This window comes from Lepisma saccharinum, chromosome 7, assembly GCF_977018435.1.
Source record: "Lepisma saccharinum chromosome 7, izLepSacc3.1, whole genome shotgun sequence".
NCBI lineage: Eukaryota > Metazoa > Arthropoda > Insecta > Zygentoma > Lepismatidae > Lepisma > Lepisma saccharinum.
In genome coordinates this window covers 7,986,938-8,010,854 of record NC_139235.1, presented here as the reverse complement: position 1 = coordinate 8,010,854, position 23,917 = coordinate 7,986,938, and the positions used below count along the sequence as shown (strand labels likewise).

General features: G+C 36.9%; 2 protein-coding genes across 3 annotated transcripts in view; one reads left to right on the top strand and one right to left on the bottom strand.

Annotated features, from left to right (window-relative positions):
• The first annotated feature begins 2,785 nt into the window (after positions 1-2,785).
• Rab4 (RAS oncogene family member Rab4) lies at positions 2,786-18,789 on the top strand. Of its 2 annotated transcripts, none has more exons than XM_083124947.1 (7): positions 2,786-2,883; positions 5,038-5,177; positions 5,970-6,050; positions 6,421-6,535; positions 9,147-9,364; positions 10,619-10,714; positions 11,807-18,789. In XM_083124947.1, exons 2-7 carry the CDS (start codon positions 5,162-5,164, stop codon positions 11,917-11,919), a joined length of 639 nt encoding a protein of 212 aa, XP_082981073.1. In that variant the 5' UTR covers positions 2,786-2,883; positions 5,038-5,161; the 3' UTR covers positions 11,920-18,789. The 2 variants fall into 2 exon arrangements, with proteins under 2 accessions (XP_082981073.1, XP_082981074.1); XM_083124948.1 differs by lacking the exon at positions 2,786-2,883 and adding an exon at positions 3,077-3,149.
• A 1,948-nt stretch (positions 18,790-20,737) lies between these two features.
• Positions 20,738-23,917, bottom strand: part of LOC145989706 (delta(14)-sterol reductase TM7SF2-like) — a 28,676-nt gene continuing 25,496 nt past the window's right edge. Inside the window, exons 10-11 of the mRNA XM_083124946.1 lie at positions 23,466-23,588; positions 20,738-21,749 (exon numbers count right to left, since the gene is read on the bottom strand). Of these exons, the coding sequence (XP_082981072.1) occupies positions 21,589-21,749; positions 23,466-23,588 (284 nt within the window). The 3' untranslated portion in view covers positions 20,738-21,588. The remainder of the gene's footprint in view (positions 21,750-23,465; positions 23,589-23,917) is intronic.

Below are 23,917 nucleotides of genomic sequence, written 5' to 3'. Positions count from 1 at the left end.
TGGTTTGGAACATTTATATTACATATTATGCTGTTCATTAAATCACATTTTTGTAATCTGTAATTTTAAGGCAGTATATTGTTTGAAATAAAATATTACAAACCATTTCAAAGGTAGAATTACAAGTATTGTCAACTGACCCCGAACATATCGTCAATTCACTCCACATACAGGTTGAATTGACAATTGTCACTCTTCAAAAAAAAAAAAAAAAAAAAAAAAAACATAAAATAAAAAAGCAATAATTTTACAATTTTTTTGTAGCATGGTGAATTAAAAATTTGTAGTGGTTGAGGAAAATACAAATATTGCTCGTAGGATTTCATCAATAGTATATCTTAATTTTTAAAAGCTGCAAAAATGTAAACATAAAAACATGGTCAAGTACGATTTGATGTTGCTCTTAAAGTAGGGTGATCATAATATTTTGACACAAAGGTCACATTACTCCCTCCTGAAAAATTGGTTAGGCCTAATTAGCTATAAAATTATTGTCATTAACGTATTCTTATTATTATTTATAGTAACCGCTGTAGCTCAGTCGGTGGTCGGCCTCCGTGGAGGAGTGGTTAGCATAGTGGTCCCGGGTTCGAATCCCGGCTAGGACTTGGATGTTTGTGTTGTCCGTAAATTTAGAAAACCGAGAATATAGAGAAAAACTGATATGTACGAATGTTGAGAAAATGTGTGTGAATGACGGGGGATACCACCGAATAGGGGTATTTCTTTATTTTATATATAAAAAAGTCGGTATGGCGTCTGACTACCATGCGAGAGGCCCGGGTTCGATCCCGGCTGAGAGAACCGGGACTTTTTCCACCTGTTTATGCGGCTCCGGCGATCGCCCAGTGTTGTATAAAGTGGATACCTGGAGGAAAGTCTGGGAGGAAAATGCGGCCAGGGGCGTGGTGCTGATCACATCACTCCAAGCTTCGGCCGAGATACGCCTTCATGGCGTGGTGGAAAGCACAGGGGAGCACTTTACCTTTTTTATTATTTATTATAGTATGGATCACATAAATGATACATCATGAACAATATCTATGTAAAATATGATCTCTCGTTGTCAAGAGCTATTAATTTTTATAATCTCGGTATGACTACTATGCCAGAAGTATTTTGCAGAAGGACCAATCTTCTTGAGAACAACTTTATTCTTTACTAACCGTTAATAAAGCTCCCCGAAAAAGTTGCATCACATATTAATATCTAACACAAAACGAGGGATTTGACATTTGAATTTCCGCCAAGACACAGAAAGTCATTCTTTTTAAGAAACTCTCAAATTTAGACTTGGTTTTCAAGCTAATTCCTAGACTTTTAAAAAACGGGACAAATAGTGTTTCTTGTATAATATCGACGGGACAACTGGGACACGCCTATGAAACGGGACTCTCCCGGTCAAAACGAGACGAATGGTCACCCTATCTTAAAGAAACGATTTTATTTCGAGCAAAGTGAAACAGAAATTATTTGAATTTCACGTTATTCAGTTCTTTTTCATTTCTTGTGCGGCGAGGTCGAGTAAAGATTGTTGCAGTCAAGAAATGATTGTTGCGCCGGTGCATGGAATTCGCCGCCCCCAGTTTGTACTTCAGTTATGAGTTATTATTTTTTTCTTTTTGCTCAGGCCAATCGGGACTAGACCTACAGTTTAAAGTGGGATCCGAACCACTTGTAGCTCCACCGGGTATCGAATCCGGAATCCCTTGATTACAAGGCGACGACGCTACCACTGCGCCATCGGGGAGGCCCACACACTGTACTCGTTATTTCAAAAGTGGTAATGGAAATTTCCACAAGCGAAGTTGAAATATTTTTTAAAAAAAAGTTTTTTGAGAACTGAATTTGAAAATTCAGGCGCCAGTTGAAAATGCCTACATTTTACATTCCCAATTTCGCCTTCAAATAAACACTCAAAGAATCTGTTAATTGCATAGGAAAGGCAACCTTACTTTCGAGTAAAAGAATCCGAAAAACTTTGCGGTGGCGTAAACGCATCACCCATCCCTTCTCTTCACCCCACCCCTAACAGCGGTGCTTGGAAGGGAACCAGCGAAAAAGAAAGCCCTTGCCATTGGTAACAGCCTTGCTGGGATACAAGAGATCTGACCAATAAGGACGTTTGAAACCCACGTGACTGTCACCGAAAGAGCTCTCCCCCCAATTTGTGCTGGAAACAGCAAAAGAAGACGGCCGCGCCATCTACTGGCCACCGATGGAAATGCAATTTCAAAGCGCAGCGAGGTTTAAATGTAGCTTCCACTTCTATTCCCTAACTTTTCTATGGCGTAAATTAAATATTAAACATTAATAAAAACTTTTCATTAGCTTTATTTAAGCAAAGCAAGATTCAAGAACTGAAACAGAATGTCTGTGAAGCGGTGCTTGGACATTGACAAATCACAACCTCTGGAGTGGAATGCATAAATAAACAAACACAAATGGACCACTATTATTTTCAACCATTTTTCTCTTACAAGGAATACAAAATCAAAATACACATACACTATAATGGAAAGCTTCGTCGACGCTATGTTTCTTCTTATTTTGGTAATATTTATGCATCCCACTCTACCTTTCAGCTTTCTTAACTGCCTGATTGATAGGGATTCCCGAATACCAACTGGGATAATATTCGGCACTGCATAATATCATAGAAAATTTCTATGATAATATGCACTTCCATGAACTTCATAAGAAGGGGCAAAGAAACTTTCGATACACACACCCAAAAAGTCAACTTTCCGTCGATTTCTAAAGTTTGGCAACACTGGAATCTGTCTTAAGATGACAGATAGCAGATTGTCCCGCAGTGTGTGTTGTCTTCGGAAGTTTGTCAAAAAGTAAAAGAGTATTTTGTGAGCTTTTTATTAATTGTAGGTAAGTTCTGGTGATAAAAGCTTTTCTATGCATCATGTTGGTTATTAGAGAGTATTTTACATGCCATACATTAGAAGCAATCAAAAATGAGAGCAAAATGCTCTTAATATCGACCAAATAATAACTTATTTTCGTATTCTGACGCATGACCAAATGAAAGAGATATTATGTACCTTAGATGGATGTGTATTCTCGTTGACATTAATATTTTATTGACTTAATTAGTCGGCAGAAGACATTTGCAGGAAAATGTCTGATCAATCACAGTGAGTAACCTTAAAATTAGGAATTGTGCCAAATTGAGTCACGAGAACATTAGGTTAAGTACATCCAATTTAATTAAGCTGAATAATATGAAATGCTGTCGAAATTAAACAACCGGAAATACGACGAAAGACTAGTTGAGAAAATAATTTGATTGAAGATCAATATGTGTAACTATGCATGTTTTATTATGAAATTATGTGACCATTACCCCTTTCTTACCTCCATGGCCATCACGTACGTCACTCGCAGAACAGTACAAGAGAAAGCTAATTAAAATTTTACGATGGATTTGTTTTTGTTGTTACGGTTGTTTTTATTTTTAAACTGATTCTCGCTAACTTTCCAGTTACTTATGTAGGTGACAAATTCTGTCCGAGATCATTGAAAATATAAGTGTATTCAGAGTGTATTATGTTCTGAAAGCGACTGAAGTGCATCATATCACTTGAGAAGTTTAATGACATGGATTAAGTATCAGTGCCAGTCTGCACTTGTCAGCTACAGAAACAGGCTGTGCATTTGATGAGAATGGATGACATGTTTGCTGCAATATTGGGTAAACTTTCCATAGTGGGGCTACGTAGGTATTTTTGGGTAGAGTGGGGTGGAAACACTGTATGCCGACTACGGTAGTGAAACTGTGACCGCCATTTAGCGTGTTACCGAAGGGAAAAAGAAACTAACAAAACTTACTTCATACGTCGAAAATATAGATTATTTCTGTGAAAAAAGTGAAATGCCACCTTCAGCAATGTTTCTCAATGCAGAATACGTATGGTAAGTAGGAATATGGAAAGTGACATAAATAGAGAGTTTCAGGCATTTTCCGGATGTGGAAAGTTTACCCAATATTGTTGTATGCACATTCAGAAATGAGAAACAATAGCTGTTTCTCTTCTTAAATGCACAACCCTGAGGTTGGTTTGTTCCAAGTTTTATGCTGTCTGTCTCAAAATATATTTCACACTACTCCCAGTTATATCCTCTGTTCACAACTTATTTTCCTTCTAGAATCCTTTTTCCGTTTCCCATTGGTTCATTTGATCAACATTTTATGATAGTGCCACATTTTGAAGACTTTCAGCCCTTCATTTTCAGCTTCAGCTCGTTATTGCATCTTTTTCCATTCATTTTTGACCCTCGAAGATAGCAGAATTCTTCCACTGTTTCAATCTTATTATGCCCTATTATTATGTTTCTCCTGTAAAATTCTTCACAATTGTCCACTTGAACACATTCATCACCCACCGGCCCCCATGGCAGTGTGGTTAGCACATCATGCTATGATGCCAGGGGTTCCGGGTTCGAATCCCGGCCCAGGCATGGATGTTTGTGAGAGTTCATGTCATCACTCATCCCCATCTTCGCAAATTTGCCAGAAGTGGCACAAAAGCAAAGTAAAATAAAGCGAATCAATCAAACATCCATCACCCAATCCTGATAAAAGTTTTTACAAACCTTGCTGTGGTATTGTTAAAGTTAGTGTCCACATTTCCATCCATAAACGATGTTCTTCGTCAGGAGAGCATGAAAGCAAGACTTTGTTTGTTATCACATTGGTATAAATAGGATAAATTTCGGTGTACACATAAACCTTTTTTCTCCTATTAAGATTCAGCAGCCAAATGCTTCCATATGTAACCTGGAGAGAGAAGATACTTTCTCTTTCTTTACTAAATGTAACCCAGTTTTATTTGATTTGGTAGGTGTGCAAAATAGTGTCTATTTGCACTTAACAATTGAATTATTTTGATGTATTACTGTAGAAAAACAGGTATTTTTTCTCAATACAGGGTCATATATTTTCAATTTCTTGCATCCTACATGAAAGAATTTTTCTCAAGTGATCTCATAGTTTAAACCTTTTTTTTTTCTCTTTCTTTCCAGAAGTGTACCTCTTCCAAGTATAATGGTGAAGTGGAGCCAGTGAAGTTCAGACCATGCCTTTATTTGCATTTATGGAAACTTCTGGCAGTCATCTTTGGTAGTGTCCGAGTTGTGATTTAACAGAATGTCTGAGTCATATGGTAAGGCTTCATTTGCTTTAATTTTCAGACTAGCCTCAATCTTTCTTCCAGGCTTGAAAGGTTATAGAAATTATTAATAAATCATTTTCTGAAGGTGGTATTCTTTGCTCTTAAGAACAATTTGGTATTGAGAAGTATGGGGTGTAATTTAATCTGGCCAATACATTTCTGGAATTCCAGTGTGTGAGCAAATCTGCAAAAATTCCAATATATTAAATATCCTGCAAATTAGCCAAAATGCATAAATTTTATTATTTTTGCAACAGTATTGAGCGGGGAAATATATTTTGTAATTAAATGATTATCTCGCCTAAAATTATGATCATTTTAAAGCAAAACTCTGGTAGACGGCTATGATGTATTTCTTCTAACCTGTGGCATAACAGCCTGCGAAAGCCAGGAACCAATTTTATCTTACATAAAACATCTAAATCTGTCGATTAGTAAAAAAAAGAATTGACTTAATTCTGAATGGGCCCATATGAAAGCAGCTACCAGTTTTGTGAGGTGGCGACTGCATGACAACTGTACTAATCCATCTGAGCTGCCAGCTGACTAATAAGGACCATGAATATTAGTGAATAATTGCAATTTTTTTTAAAAAAACTTTAGGTTGGACATTGCTTAAAAATTTACATTATTGAATGATGATAATCTAATCTTGATTGTATAACATTCACAACCTTTATTAAATCCACTAAATTAATTTGACTAGTAATATTGTAAAATAACATTGTAAGTATTTCTGATTTATTGTTAATAAGTAATGTATAATATGTTGTTCCCTTGCAGATTTTCTTTTCAAATTCCTTGTGATCGGAAGTGCGGGTACTGGAAAATCTTGTCTATTACATCAGTTCATTGAGAACAAATGTAAGTTGTCAACAATGTATTTAATTTTTTAAGTTATATCGGATTGGTTAGTAAAATGTTCAAAATTTTAATTGAGTCCATTGCTCAATTGAATTACTTTGTAAAGGATTAGCCTCTGTACTGAACACATTCCTACAATACTTAATGATTTTTATTTTTGGCATTTGGTGTAGACATGAAACAAGCGTTGCCAAGCTTTGAATCTTGTGAAAATGTTTCCTCGCCAGCAAATCAATCGGAGACTCCAAAATTACAGGGGACATGTGTTGTAGAAACACTGTTACTAAGCTGGTTAAATTGCTATAATCGGTAAAGTTATTGTTTCAAGATCAAGTAGAATGTAATATTTACAAAATATTTTTTGTTACAGTCAAAGAAGAAAGCAGTCATACAATCGGCGTTGAATTTGGTTCAAAGATTGTGAATGTTGGAGGGAAATGTGTGAAACTACAAATATGGGACACAGCAGGACAGGAAAGGTTCAGGTAAGTTCCTAAATCCTTTCATAAGGCTTCGAATCCAAGCTGTAAATGCTTGTCAATGAAGATATACAAATGAACATAGCTAGGCCTTGCTTTTGTTCATATTTCTGATTTCCATGTGGTACCATAGTTACTGGTGATAAACTAGTGGTTCATTCAAGGCCCATTTAGTCCTGTAGCCCTGCTACGCTCTACCAGGGAGACCCAACTTGTTGTTTCAGTAGCACAGACAATTGGTACTATGTGTTCATATCAGTACATTTTTTGGTGTTGCGTCATGAAAATTATTGATAAAAAAACAATTTCAAAGAATTTTTCCTGTTTAGAAAAATAATTTCATAAAATGTAATGTCCTGTAATACCTGGAAGAAAAAAATATAGATTGCCACTGCATATTAGTCAGTCTTGTTTGCGTCAAAACAACTGCCTTGTGTCAGGAACAATCAGTTGCTAATCATGTTCTCGGGAGACAATGAGTTCCTGACTTAATGATCTGTAGCACCTAAGCTGCCCCTCCTTTCAGTCTTTTATATTTTCAGAGCAAAAATAATAAAATCTTATGGGCCAAAATATATAATTTTAGCAAAAACTTTCTCATAAGGGGCATAGCCAGATTTTCATTGCTCTTTTCTTTCCTTCAAAATAAAGGACTGTATTCTCAAAAATTTACTGTACAAAAGTAGGACATGTGAATTTTCCCCATGTCTATGTTTTGGACACAAACTTTTTCTTCTCCTTCCGTTCCGTCTACATTTTCCACACTAGTTGGATAATAACAGTCTCTAAAGTCTTACCAAACAGAAGAAATGATGCAAAGGGTTCTTTTGGAATTTAGAGTATGTAGAACAGAAATGTGCTGAAGTCTCAACTTTTCATATAGCATGGGAATCTGGTTACCACAGGAAATTTTCACGATAAAATTCTACATTCTGGACATAAAAATACAAATAAGACACTACTACTATTAGGCGCATCCAGAAAGTAAGTTTCCCACTTGCCCACAGGTGGCAGGCCATGCATATTGAAACCGGTTTTGTGCATGCGTGAGAGGCACATGCCCTGGCTAATGAATGTTCTAGAAGATGCCTCCCGAAAGTCCTCAGTCGCGTCGCGGCAGCGATGAAACATGGCAGCTCTCATTCCATCTCCCGCCGTGTGTGAGGTTCGTTCGGTGATCAAGTTCTTGAACGCACAAAACATAGAGCCGAACGTCATGAGCAAGCAGATGGTGTGTCGTTGGTGCAGGACATTTACTGAAGGCCGGCAAAATGTGCATGACGACGAGCGCAGTGAGCAGCCATCAGCCATTATGGACAAGCTTGTGGAGCAGGTGCAGCAGGCCATATTGGAGTATCATCGCAGCACAATCACGGAACTCAGCAGCCATTTCCCGCAGATTTCTCGGTCATTGTTGCACGACATTGTTACCAAATGCCTCTTGTTCCGGAAATTGTGTGACAGGTGTGTGCCGAAACAACTGAAGCCCGAACTCAAAGGAAAACGCATGGTCACAGCGTTGACATTTCTGCAGTGTTACCATGATGATGACTGTTTTCTCAACTGGATCATCATGGGGGATGAAACGTGGGTTGCATACAGCACCCCACAAAGAAACCAGCAGTCCATGCATTGAAGATTTTCAGACGGCTGTCACACAGTGGTTCGGCACCCAGGCGGCAGACTTCTATGATTCAGGTATATAGAAGTTGGTCCCACGTTATGACAAGTGCTTGAATTCTGGCGGGAATTATGTTGACAAGTAACTGGACAAGTGCTGTATCTGTGGCAATAAATAATTGAATGGGGGTGTAAGGGGTGCTCCTTCCATGTAGTGCACCCAATAGTCAACCTCACTTCCACATAGTACACCCTGGACTGCAGACTAACGAGTCTCTGGCGACTGGCCCCATGGCCAATATAATTTTGTTTGTGTTGTCCTGTGTTTTGTCCTTATTTGTGCTGAGTGCTCTTTTACAGCCTCAGCTTTTAATGAAAGTCAGAAGGTTTTAATATTTTATGATTTTAGATATGCAACGTTAGTTATGTGTAACGATAAGGGGCTGGACCCCGTATAATGTGACATGTGATGGGTGCAAAATAGCCTTAGTGCTGACGCACCCAAAATTTTAATATCAAATCAAATAATTGAATGAAATAATGTTTCCTCTTTGTGCACGACTCCAGGGAAACTTATTTTCTGGATGCGCCTAATATATTAGTCGAAGAGCCATGTGACAACTCCCGAGATAGTCAGTTTGAAAACATAACAGCACAGAAAGTTACATGAGAAGTGGCTGCATAGGTGAAAATGACTCAACAAGAAAGAAAAGTAACATGAAATTCTTGCATCAGTGGTGTCAGGAATAGAATGTTTGTCGGAACGAGGTGCTAAGGGTGACGTTGAAAGGTACTGAGGAGGTGTGGACTGTAGTATACCCTCACAATGATGGATTCCCCTTGGAAGGGAGGGGGGGTTGAGTCTACCTGTCTCTTGAGGGTTAAAACGTTAAGATCATTTTACCGATATGCTTGTATTGGCTGATACCAGCTAGTAATAAGCAAAACATGCTGCAAAGGAGACAATTAAAAAAATGCATCTTTTATTTCCTTTCAGGTCCGTAACAAGAAGCTACTATCGAGGTGCAGCTGGTGCTCTCCTTGTTTATGACATCACAAGTCGTGAAACCTTCAATGCCCTGACAAACTGGTTGACCGATGCACGAACCTTGGCCAGTCCCAACATAGTCATTCTTCTTGTGGGCAACAAGAGGGACATGGACGCAGAACGTGAAGTCACCTTCCTCGAAGCAAGTCGGTTTGCTCAGGAAAATGGTGAGTGTTTCAGGAAATTCACATTCATCATAATTACGGCTGAGTCAATTTGGTTTCAGCCATTTCCTGTGGTATCAATATCAGACAGAATCAGTTGGAATTAAATCACCAATATTTTTCTGGAGTCAAAGTGCCTCACACACGTTTGCAGTCTTAAAGAACAAAGCCTTGAAATTTTTTAAAATGCATAATTTTTGCAGCCTCCGTGGCAGATTGGTTTGCAATGATGCCAAGGTTCCAGGTTCGAATCCTGGCCTGGCCATTGGTTGTGAGTGTACCTTCATGAATTATATCACTCATTATCTTCGCTATTAACAAAAGTGGCAGAAATGCAAAGTAAATCACAACAACATTGTTGGGAGAAGTGATTTTGTTATTAAATGATTATTATCTCATTGGGTAAATTGTTGTGATAAGGTTCAAATGGCAAATTTCAGTATAAGTGGGAATCTAACAATATGGATTCAAACTTGTGTTGGCTTGGCCCTAATCGTCATAATACCTAATAGAAGTCACTGTTACCAACTTTGCTCTTTTGGAGCTAGATTGTCCTAAAATCATGATGCAAGGAGCATCTAACTCTAAGAATGAATTATTTTCATGTAATTTACGGTTATTAGAAGCATAAGAAAACAGTTTTTCGTTGTGATGTTTCAGGAGAACACACGCTCCCTTCATCCCATCTGTTATATAATGAATGTTGTCCATTATATAATGGATTCTTTTTGTTTAAAAAATTGCTAACCATTGTTAGAGCTGTATCTTTAGTCAAAATGAAAATAAATGTCTGATGAAGGGAGCGTGTGTTCTCCTGAAACATCACAACGAAAAACTGTTTTCTTATGCTTCTAATAACCGTAAACTACATGAAAATAATTCTACAATGCAAGCAATGCGTACATACAAGAGAAACTATCTTAAGAATGAAGAGTGGATAGTTTCTGTCTGTTAAGAAGAATCACAACACATTTGGAGCTTGTTTTACATTGATAGAATGAATCATTTTGCTACTTCCTCACTTGTCGAATGGCTTATAGTAGGGTCTTTCTCATAATTAAGCCCTGCATTTTTATATGTAGCCAAAACATGCCAAATATGAAAAGTAAATCGGTGAAATATTCAAAAAATAGATTAAAATATAAAAATATTTTTCGTAGTCTGAAATTGTTTCCTTCTTTCTTGCTATAATATTATATATAATATAATGTTAGAAACTTTTGTATATCTGGTACCAATTTATCTCCTTTCTTTCAGAGTTGATGTTCTTGGAAACAAGTGCAAAAACAGGGGAGAATGTGGAAGAGGCTTTCCTGAAATGTTCAAAGACAATTTTAGCCAAAATTGAAACAGGTAGGAAGCGTCAGTTTTATTTACATAATAACTTGCATTAAAATCACAAAATGGGAACAAAATACAAGACAAAATGAAAAAAAGGCCGCATGGGGCTGTAGATGTTTTGGGAATATCTTGTATTTTGAGTTTTCTCTCTCCCTTTTATCCTGATGACAACAGTGTGATATTTGTAATGCAAGGAAGATAGGCCTCCCCGATGGCGCAGTGGTAGCGTCGTCGCCTTGTAATCAAGGGGTCCCAGGTTCGATTCCCGGTGGAGGCACATAGTGGTTCGGATCCCACTTTAAACTGTAGGCCCAGTCCCGATTAGCCTTACTGTGCATAAAGTGGACTTAAAACAACAAATCAATCCAATGCAAGGAAGATAGATGATGGCACTAGGCATGCACTCTTATTTGAAAAATCGGTTAATTAAATTTGCATTCAGTAGTTAGTGTCATTTCATGTTATTTTGCGGGGCCACAAAAGTGTCTGAAAATAAATGTGTCACTATTAGTAACAAACATTCAGCGAAATGAAGTGGTATACACAGTGGAACCTCGGTTTTAAGTTTTTCAGGGGACCTAGCTGATAAAACTTAAAATGAGGGAAAATATAAAATCTAGAAAAATTTTATAACGTTTTGCTACATTGGGACCATTAAGAATGAACATATAATGCGGGAAAATGTAAAAGTGAGGAACTTAAAATCGGGGTACCACTGTATGAAGTTTGTGAGGTTAATAGTATTAATATTCATAGCATAAACTCTGTTAAAATTTACTTTTGATATAAATAATTCTGTGTTGCAAGATACACACACACATATGTATATATACACAGTAGAAACTACACTTTACGTTCCCGGATTGTACATTTTTTCTCATTTTAAGTTTTTTCCAGCTTGGTCCTCTGAAAAACGTAAAATCGAGGTTCCACTGTACATGCACGTTTCTCACAAAAACTTCAGTACGGAATCATTTCCTAGTGATACATGTTCTATGTCTGAAAGCTGCCTAACTGAACAGCCTTGGTTGGTGTCTGCCAAAGTTAACTCTGGGTAATCAAGGAGAAAACAATTAGTCACAAGAGCTTCTTCTCTTTTTGCAGGGGAACTCGATCCAGAAAGAATTGGATCGGGAATCCAGTACGGAGATTCCACGTTACGCAGACTCCATCGACAGCAACAGCGAAGACAGCCTGACTGTTTGTGTAGGATGTGAGTTCCCCTTGTGATTTGGCGAACAAAGCTGATAGAAACTGATTGTACAGAATGTTGTATCATAGCTGTTATACAAATACTCTAGTGCTTAATAATAGCAACTATTCACTTATGAACGAGAGCAAGAATGAACGAATGGGAAAATGACGTGAATGCTGGAAAAAAGTATCATTTCACATTTTGTACATTACTTATTTTTTATTGATGTTTGAATTTTACTTTTTTGTTGCTTCTTGTGTTCTCTGTCAGAGTTTTATGCTTCTGTACTTCAGTCTTATGTAGCAAGTATTGTGTAGAGAGTATTATCTGAAGTACAAGATAATGGTTGTGGAGAAAACTATTTTGTTAATTAATTTATAATTGCACATCTCTTGTCAGTAATAAGATTAGCTTTAAACATGGATAGGCAAGATGCAAGAAACTATAAAATTCAGTCCATGTGTGGGACCAGCTTTAGGATGAGTCATGCTTCTAAGTGTGAGACAATAAAGTAGAGAAATCAAAATAACTCGGATATTTCTATGTATGAATATCTTTCTTGTTGAAACTTTCTTCTAAAATTGACTTGTGCTGCTTGATGGATGAAGTTCGTTAAAATGGTCAGAATTGTAACAATTTTTGTCTGCTCCTTTTTTTTAATCGCATATGGTTTCTTTCATCTTTCCTACCATCTTCTTAGGTTAGTAATTTTAAACAGAAAGTTCCAAATTTATCTTCAGTATTTTTTTTTATAGAAAATATCTTCGACTAGTTTGAAGGTCCCATACCATGCAGGTTGAAAACTTTTTTTTCTTTATGGAGACACTTTAATGTTTCTACCTGTCTTTACAGCAGTGATTAGTATACGTTAAGTAAATTATTGACCTACACTGTTCAGACGTTAGATTGTAATGGTGCAATACTCTTTGCTGTGAACTTCTACGAAAAGATAAGGAACACAACATAATTTCTAATTCATAAACTATATATGTTAAAATCTGAAGCTTACAAATAAGAACAAAATACCTGTTATATATGATACCTTATCAGAATGTTTCTAGCCATTCTTTTCTCAAGAACAAAGAATAAAAAAATAGAACTGCAAAAGAAGTCTCTTGTGTATTCAATTACGGAGAAGTGAATTTATCCTTATTTAGTTCATTAATAATTATTATGCCAATTACAATGAATTTGAAAAAGAGAACTAATGAGAATTAAAAATACATTTTCCTGTCCCAAAAATCCATGTTCTTTATGTACTGTATGCTGAGGTTCTTGACGTATGGTTTGCTTTGAATGCTAGATGAATATTCTAGAAAGAAAGGCTGGGGCGGATCTTAGCTTGGAACAAATGATAAAATGGTTACAGTGTAAAATCTTATGCATGACTTCTAGAGTCCTTATTCGAACTCTGAATTAAAGGTTCTTGGGGTTAAATTTGTAACAAAATGTCACGTCACACGTTAGGAATGGGGCAGGTTAATCAACACTATTCATACTGGTTGATATAAACATCCGGTGATTTTACCAACCTGATCTGTAACAATTCAACTTTAGCTTGTTAATTGTCTTTAAAATCTCAATTTTCTTATGTAATTTACAACTAAACCAGTCTTCTGACCTCCACCACCTCCAAACATTACATTAAAAAAAAACTTGGCTTTAACAGTTTTCCACTAGATGGCAGATTAATCGATGCTCCACCTATCAAAAAAGGGAGAACAATTCAAAAACTTTCTTTTTTTAAAGTTATACAATATATATTTGTACAAATAGCTTCTGCCATTTTGTTATTTTAACAAATGTAAACTTAATAGGGTGGATCAAATGAAAACTGAACAGGGGCCACAGAATAAAATCAACAAGGTTTATTTCAAATGTATTCTCCAAAGTTACTGAAGCACTTGTCCACTGTTTCACCAAGCGGTGAACAGTTGCAAACATAGTCAGAGTGAAAGTGCTGACCCTTCAATGCCTTTTTCAACGGACCAAAGATATGGAAGTCACATGGTGATAGATCAGAGCTATATGGTGGGTGTTCAAACACTGTCCACCCAAACTTCGCCCGTGCATTGTCTTGCAGCAAAACCATTCCAGAGGACAACAGGCTGGGCTGTTTAGCCTTGATTGCTGCGCGCAAACGGTGGAGGTTACGGCAGTAACAAGCAGCGTTGATCCTTTGACCATTGTCCAGGAACTCAAGGAGAAGGGGTCCTTCATGATCGAAAAACATGTCACTATCACTTAGCCACTACTCTGCACCATCAAGGACTTCTTCGGCGATGGCGAGCTCTGTTCCCTTTTCATTTGATGCACCCTCATATAATTCATATGCCCCAGTTTTGTAATGTACACAGTTTATTTTTCAAAGGCAAGATTCATTGCGATTCCCTGATTATATACATTAAGGAGGTTAATGAACCATTGTGTTCATCCATATGCAATTTTATGTCAGGGTAAGCAAGAATTTCATATTTGTCAATCTCTAACATATATATTAGTGTGTCTCATATATTCCACATAGTACACACAATGGCGAAAGAAACCGTAGGCGAATTGTCCACCCCCATTTTCATTCGGTCTGAATTACACAATGTGATGACAATGAATTGAAATAGAGATGTCAATAAGCAGAGAACAATGCCTCTTATTTCGAACCAACATAGTTTCATTCCTTAAAACAACACAGGATGTAGAATAAAAAAGTAGTGAAAATAGCAGTGGACAATTTGCTTACCATTATCTTTACCTGGTACTGAACATGCAATGATGAAAGATGATAGGATATGTGATATGTTTGTTTTGAAAGAGATTGAAATAGTGTTATGTTAAAGGTACCGTATGCACTGTTAATAACAACTAGGGCTCAGCCGATGTATCAATATTGGCCGATATTGGTAAGTATCAGCTGAAATTTATTTACCGATTCAAGCTGATACTTTTCTGGCATTTTGGTCTTTCACAGGTATGCAAAAATTCCATGTGGCACTTTTGTAGTCTTGATTATCCTGGACATTATTCAACATTCAAAGTTTCTTATTATTATAAAACCAGTTCCAAGTGAAAAACTGCATTTCGTAATTACATAATATGTATTTTAATACTCTGATGTCATTCTTGTATGTTTTAATGAAAACACTTAAGGCTCGGGCTGGATCTTTGGTTTTGATTACATAAGTCTATTAAACTATTGATAATATCTAGATAACAGTGAAAGCAAGCCACACGAAAATTTACGTGAACGTTCTAGAAATAATTCTAAGCTGATGTAATTTTTCAGATTTTGGAATATCATATCGGCTTTTCAAAAGAGGAAAATTTGAAAATGGCTGCCCAAGGTCCAGCCGAGCCTTCATAAATTGAAGTGGAATACTTGCAAACTAATATTAATTAATATTTTGAATGTTTAACTATTAAATTTTCAAGCGCCAGTATCTGGAGGAATTGGGTATAATTTCAAAATTGTATCGGCTCAGCTCAAAAAACACCCAATGTTTTAATATATGAAAACAAGTATTGTATTTTCACGTGCGTGAGTGGAATGGTGAAAATAGACGTCAACATGAAATATCTTTATAGTCACAATCTTGTAGTAATAATTACTGAACATTAAACCCAAGACCTTGGAATATGTCACACTATAAAACATTTTTGAGGAAATTACTTTCAATTATTTCTCGCACAAGTACTAATGTTACGGTTCCTGTGGGTACACACTCAATCTCCTCCAAAACCATACCACTTCGCTCGGTAATGCAACACGTTTCTCTCGTCCGTTTGTAGCTGCCCCCTACAAACTTAGCACTCATTTCACTATAGAAAGTCCTGTTTTTACAGCTTTCATGTAATGGTAGGTTCTTACCTGATTTCCTACCAGAACCCTAAGTCTGTTCGGTGATGCAAAACCTTCCAATAGAAGGTGAAAAATCGTGGGTAACGTCCATTCACATGGTTTCACGTAGCTATCGGAATTATTCAATGTATAGCCTGCACCATTGTGTTTTTGAAGGATAAAATTTAGGAAAACATGCACGTTATACACACATAAGTGGTACATTTTGTTTTCTTAAGCCTAAAATACACGAACATTGACAGGAATGTCATGAAATGGAATACCACGGAGCGGTGTGGCTGGATGCTTTGTCCATGTGGATCCGCACCTGGTTCTTGTTGGCTCCGTACAAACGACGTATGTCTGTCCGATAGATTGGTGCCATAATGGATTTCTGGAAGTAGGCAGCATTCACCTTTAAGTTTTTCTCCACCTTACATATCTCCAACTTCCCCTTGTAACCGTATCCAGCGACAATCATGATTCCCTGCAGGAAACTCTCTCGGCACTGGTGGTAAGACTCGGTACGTCCCTTGCCAGAAGTTTCATGGTACGTAAGTGCCTAAATTTATCATTGAACGCAAAATAAATGTAGGCCTTATCCAATGTGACGTGACAACCGTCTTCCATTTTGACCCTGCCAAGTGTATTTCGAACAATTTGCGGCAGTTGGTCTTGCGTTCTGCAATGTGGCATGGAAGGAGGTTGTGAACCTGGCCCTTACGTATGCACCGCAGACCAAGATGGCGACGAATGATGTTGCTGACAGTGGACTGCACCACATTGAACCTTGGGGCCATGTCACGTTGGGGTGGTGGATTCTCCTGGACAGCAATTCGCCGAATTCCACGAAGCACCTCAGGTCACACTTTTGCTGGCACCCTCAACTGGGCCTCTTTTGTTGGCGAATGTTTCTGCCTCAGCACCATTTGTGTTTGCCTGGCCACGATATCTTTAGCTGTAATCACTCCGAAGGTTAAACCATTTTCCAACAATGTTTCACTATTCGGTTGTATGAAATATGTGCGTGGAAAAGAACCATGATGTACCCTTCCCAATAAAGGTTAATTTTCGGCAGCATTTTACTAGCATGAACACGATGCTCCGGCAACTCCAAGCTCGGACACAACACTGGTTTCAAGGTTCTGGTGAAACTACACACGTGGCAGCAGCATTGCCAAATCTTGTCGAATATAGCCCGATCAGCCTACTGTAGTAGTTTGGTGAATGTTTCTACCTATTTTGCATTTGGATTTGTCCATTAGAACATGTTTTTTTTTTCTGGGGCGAGACTATATTGCCGCTGATTTCTAAAAAAATCATTGTAATTCATAAAACATCACACATGCATTACTATTATTGATCTTAATAATGTTAAAATTAAACAATACAATATTTATTTTTAAACAGTATGAATGAAAATAATGACTTCATTTGCGAGTTCAGAGTTTGCCAACACAAGGGAGGGCAAGGAAAGTTTACTTAGCATTACCCCTTTGGGGATGGGCCTGAAAATACCCTTCTTTTCCTCGGAGGCTGTTTTTCAGAAATATTGTTGCCAAGTTTGTTATTATTTACCAAAATCTTTCTGACATCCTCTTTCCACAGATATATAATATGTTACAATTTATATACATTTACTCACATTTCTGAACGTTTTTCTGTAACAGTTTTTTTTTTTTTTTTAAAGAAAAGATTATAACGTAATAAAAGTTACCAAAATCTTATTTTGAATAGGTAAAACAGTATAGAAATAATTAATGAAAATAACCCAAGAACTTTTATTCGGACCAAAATCACCACTATCTGCGCGATCCAAAGCAGAATTTCTGCAATATTCATGTAAATTGTTCGATGTTATTTTCAAGAGTATAAACAAAGTGCAACATAATTTGACACAAAAAGGTAAAGTGCTCCCCTGTGCTTAGCACCATGCCATGAAGGCATATAGGGAGTGCGGGGGTAACGTGCCACACTTTCTCGATCCAAGTACAAGCAAATTCAGCAATGGAGAATGCGATTCTAGTAATTAGAATTCGAAAGAAGTATTGAAAACACACGTGCAGAAAATATGTGGTGCAATTATAGCGCATCATTCATTTGCAATATGATTGCACAGTGAAAGGTGGGATATGCTTGTCTTGTTGGACAGTAATTGTACGATTGGCTATGCCCATCCCATATTCAGAATGGATTATTAGGCCAAAGTGCTGGGCCAGCTGCTCCACCTAATTGGCCCAATGATCGTCAGGGTAAAATTCAGAGGCAATTCATTTTCCCGAACATTTGCAATTTATATGGTTCAAAAAGCATAGGAGTCGTTAACAGTTTTTATTGCAATTGACGCAGCCTTTATAGAGGCACAAACTATTCTTACACTTAATTTCTAATTGCAAACTGCATTTAACACGAAAACTTCTGAAGTACTCATGAACAGACTCTTTAAATGTAGAGCTTTTTCATCATCAGTGTCAATAAAATTCAATACATCTCTGATGTCTGGGTGTATAGGATTTTATTTTTTTACCTCTCTTCACAGTGTTTCGAGTCTGTTTTTGATATGTAGGTTTAACTTCAGGAACACGTTGCAATAACAAATGTATCTCTAAAGAGTGGGGTGAATATGATGCTGATTTTAAGTCCTGCATAATGTTTCTCATGTACGTAAATACAGACAGACTCGTTTTGACATCTTCCTACTTTCTAAAATGAAATACTAAATAACATGTATGCACCCATGTATTATATTTGAACTGAACAGTTGGCAGACAACAAAGGACAGGCATTTCAAATTGTAACCTTTGCTTTTCTTCTTTCTGTAAGTGGTGATAATATGGAAGGCTTTGAATCATGGAATATTTTCTGAAGAAAGAGTTGAAGAGTGAATCTTTTTGATGAACTGAATCAAGTGTCTTGCTAAAGGAGCAGATTACAAACTGTCTAATAAAATTATGAATCTTAAAATGTATGTAATCTTCTTGGATTTGAGAAGTGAGGTCAGAAGTTGTCTGACTTTGCTATTCTTAATATTCCATGTATAATATTATTGTAAATAAAAATTGTCACATTAATTTGTGTGAAATCAATTTGAATTTAAATAGTGTGACGTACCAAAAATCCAATTATGCTTTTCCTCGTGCACGAGCCAAAAATTTTGATCTCAAGATGGTGGTGTTTTGGGGGGGGGGGGGGTGAAAGTAAGGAGAGCTAAATAACAAACAAAAAGGAAATAGGAAACACCAGAAACTGGGTTTGTTTTTTTAAATGGCTTTGATTCCTCAACACAAAAATACTTTTGAGAATGTATTTCCTGAATACGACCAAGTCTCAACACACAGTGAAGTTTTATGTGTCCACCAATAAAGATGCAAGTATTGCATGGCTACAAAACATTTCCATGAATAACTTGCCATCTTCATAGGTAGCAGCTTTAATTCAAAAATTAAATAAAGTATTGCTAAATTTACTGCCTTTTACTTTCATGGAGCTACTTTACTTCTCCCCTGTTATCTGATAGGTCGACACACCACTCCCATCAGAGTCTAGGTTAAAAAAGAAAGGTGAACTAGAGTGCTGCACGGAAAGAGGATTTTGCTCGAGTGCCAAATAGTTTGCACGGACAAAGAAAGATAGCGTACGGAATCGAGTTTCTTCGTTCGCACAGCCAAAACAAGCAATATACACTCGAAGCCCAGTACACATATAACCGTAATTTGTGGTAGTGGGTCCTCAAATGTGGATCGTGAAGTGAAAGACGCAGTGAAATCGAAACTCTGCTCAAACTACCAAGGATGAGATTTTGCCATGTAAGATAACTGTCACATTAAAATGATATTCCATTCCATTGTATATGCTTGAGGCTGGGAGAACGTGTATGAGCAAGCAAAAGTGGTTGCATGCAGTACCAGGATGGCCACTCTAGGACAAACTCCCAGTTTTCAAGGCAAACTTTCCAAGTTTAGGACAAACTCGAAGATGTTTTATCTTATTTCAGCCTTAAGTATTACCGTTTCTCACCATCCCCACACATACACATGTATTAACAATTAAACGGTACGTAATATACGAGTATACATGTAAAATTTAAATTTAAGGTGCGGGGTTTACATTTGCCATTTCACATAATCAGACTCAAAATACATCTACAAACACAAGTCACAAATGTTACGGGATATATTAATCTGCGAAAAATTGTTAATTGTATAAGAATTTCAAACTCAAATTTACCTAATCAATTCAAGATATCTTGCAATAATCTTCCGCCCGTCAGATAGATTGTTCTGCAAAGAACACTTAACAAAGCAAACGGATTTAGATTGATTTGATGTTTTAAGTCCACTTTATGCAGAGTAAGGCTAATCGGGACTGAACCTACAGTTTAAAGTGGAATCCAAACCACTATGTGCCTCCACCGGGTATCGAACCTGGGACCCCTTGATTACAAGGCGAGGACGCAACCACTTTGCCATCGGGGAGGTCACAAACTGATTTAGAGAATTCTGTGTAATTTTCTACACAGCTTCCTTATTTTTCTTCCTCGATAAAAATAAAAGCTAAACTGTGAAAAACTTGCCTCAGGGCATTAATAAATATTCGATAGGATTTGGATTATTAAAAGTTGCAATTTTTCACATCTTGGAAGAAAAATTCACGTAGAATTCCCAGTGAGTAGCCACCCTGAGTACTCTAGTCTAAATGGAAAGTAATTTTCCATATTTACATCACAAATATTATTTTGTTTGTTTTTAAGTTCATTTCCAATCCTCGAGATTGGACCTACAGTTTAACAGGAAACCATTGTGCAATGTGCCTCCACCTGGTATTCAACACGAGTGTCCTTGAAAGAAGGTATGACAATTACACACAATACACGGAAAAGTACAATAAGTAAGAATCCTATTGGTAAAATTTGTGGAGATTTGAGCTTTTCATGCAAAACATATAGGAATAAAATACATAGTAATTACTAAAAAAAATTGGATCCTATGATCATTAATAACTTCAAAGATTTATTACCAATTACATTTATTTTCTTCTTTAAAAAACCTAATTTGTATTACATTCACAAAATTAAAAAAAAAGAACATGCATAGATAATGTTTATATCTGTGAAAAAATTCATAAAGTGCTCCATCTCTGATATCTTAAAACCTACTTATAATCTGTATTCGTGCTTCTGGCAGTAAGAGTGGAATGAGATCAGAGGGAATTGCCTACATTTCATTTTTTTTTTTTTTTGACTACACATACAGTCATCATAAATACATAATCTATAGATCTTTATTCAAGGTATTTGACACAAATATACTCAAGATAAAAAAATTTAACCTAAAATCCTATGTAAAATAAACCTACACACCATTTTACAAATGTACTACATGCAAATTCTTTACAAAGAGATTCAGTGTCATGAACAATTGTTTTCATAGATCATCAGGGAGAGAAAAACTATACAACACTTTAATGAAGTTCATTTGAGCGTGGTACACATACAAGTAGTTTCATTTGTTCACTAATCTAGCTGTCTTTCTACTTCACCTATATTACGTCCAAAGAGGTCCTCGCTAAATCATAATTTCATATAAAACACAAAGGACTCCACACATCATTCAGCAGTAGTATTCTTTGTTGGGTATGAATCAGAAATATTGCAGTTCATAAAAAATCATTTTGTTACCTTTTCACGTTCCAATATGCAGTAGTTCCCTTGATGCTACAATCAACCCATCCAATCGATTTTCCAGCACACTCGGAACCAATTATGTGAATGACAAGTTCATCTAGAAAGCAGTTCATTCTCTCACCCAACAGACTGTCATTCTTACACATAATGCATTTTGATCAAAATTTGGCAAGATTTTAGTAGACACGTGGCACAACGCGATCCTTCACTCTGCTGCAGTATCTGTCCCATGCTGCTTCATAGTGCTTACTGCATCGAATGTCGTCTCTTCTGGCACGGTGCAGCAACAGGAGTGTCGTTACAATCGGAACAATGTATGGCATGAAGTGAGAGAAACCTTTTGAATGGGAAAAAAAAATAATTAATTGCAAACATAATCATGATTGCTACTTCAAGACCTAGAAAAAAAAGATATTTTAAGTTTACTGGAGGAAAAATAAATTCACCGCAATGAATTACTTAATCCACTGGCAAATATTTCAGTTACAAAAAGAATCATCTGATTTCGAAATCATTGAACTCAGTAACCGTTTCCTAAAGCACATCGAACAACGTACTCTTAGGAAGAGGATACTCGTAAGTTTCACATGATTATTGCCAGCAAGTAGCAGTAGCATGCTCACCCCCCGCCCCCCCCCCCCCCCCCCTTATCAGATTCAAGCAAGATGGTGACGTCGCAACAAAAAGTTTTCTGTGTACTGCACTTTGAAGTGCGTGAATCTGTTACAACAGTGCAGCGTGAATTTTAGCGACAGTATGGTGTTGAACCTCCTACCGCACAGACTATTCGATGTTGGCACTGTTTATGTGCATCCACTTCAGACTACTGTGGATGAACTGCAAAATCGGATCACAGCAGCAGTGGCAGCAGTAACTCCAGACATATTCCCAATTCCCATCTGTATGGGACGAATTTTCCTACCGTATGGACATATGCCGAGCATCCAAAGAGGGTCACACTAAGTTATGAACATCTTTTATGTAAAAATGTATGTATAGTTGTGTATTTTAAAGCAATTCAAAGTTCCTGGTTTGATAAATAAAAAATATATAGTCTTTTGAAATCGAGTGAATCTTTTTGAAAAACCCTGTACTTTTGGATTGATCATATTTTTGATTAATGGTGCACTTGGTAAAAAAGATGATGCCATGAAACAACAGGGAGAGAGAGGGAGAGAGAAGCAAAAAACAACTAAAAAATGGCCAAAAATACTGGAAAATTACCTAAAAGCAATGTTTTCTGGTTTTAATTGAAGGGATACTAACTACTATCAGGTTTAGCATTGTCTACAAGGCCCAGAAAAAAAAATCATCAACACTGGAGCCCTACTTATCAGTTTGTCAACAGTGTGCTGCTGCTTCAATCACAAGCACTAGCCTTGAGTGCCTCTACTTAAAGGAGAACCCTGCCATCTCCCTTTCTCCCTCCCTCCTCTCACATGAACCGCCTTCATGCTGAAATGCTGAAAGTTCAATGTCACTTGGTGAATGAAACTGCCACAACAGCACGGATGCAGAGCAGTTACGTGGCCCACAGAAAATCCTTCTTTATAACATCAGCACAGCTTGGTAAAATATATAAAACAGAAATAGGGGTTATGGTAAATGCAAGATCATAGTAAACATTCTATTATTTAACGTGGCTTTTTACTGGAACTTGAACATATTAAGTAGGAAAATACAAGAAAGAGAAACGGTTCCATTGTATTCTTTCCTATCTATTTCACATTTTCCTACTTTTTTCCCAGATTATACATTTTCCCAAGTAACCGGTACATGTCCTTTTACCACAATCCCCTGAAAAATGAATAAATTGAGGTTTCACTGTAAATACATTTAACATTTATTATTCATTAGTATAACCAGCACAATGAAAACCATATCACAAATCTCGACCTTCCAAAAACTTCTTTTTTGTATACCCACTGGATATTAGGACGGAACTAGTAAGTGAACGCATAACTTATATTTCAATATCTGTACCTTTCTAAATTCTGAAAACTAACAAACTAAGAATGTGTTATTTTTACTCAAATGTAATTAAATTACTTACCAGAAGCCAGAGCCCAGGACCAGTGCACAATGATATCTCCAAGGTAATTAGGGTGACGCACCCATCCCCACCATCCAGATACAAGCAGCTTCTTTCCACGTGAGGTGGGAATGGTCTCTAAATCTGTAAGAATACGATTGTATGGCCAACATTACACGGAATATAATTGCTGCACTACAAAGAATCACCATTTTAAAAATGCTAACATTTGGCAAACCATAGGGGTACAAACCACTTTGCTTGACTTTACTTATTACATGCAGCAAACCTAATCTGACACCTGAGTCAACACAAGAGAGCTTATAAGGTTATAAGTTCGAGTTCTGCCCTAGACATTCCTCTGAGTTTCCAATCATATATATATATATATATATATATATATATATCAAATAAGGTAAAAGGAAACACTCACCGGACAGTAGGAAAATTCAAAATTTTCGCTAATTTATAGC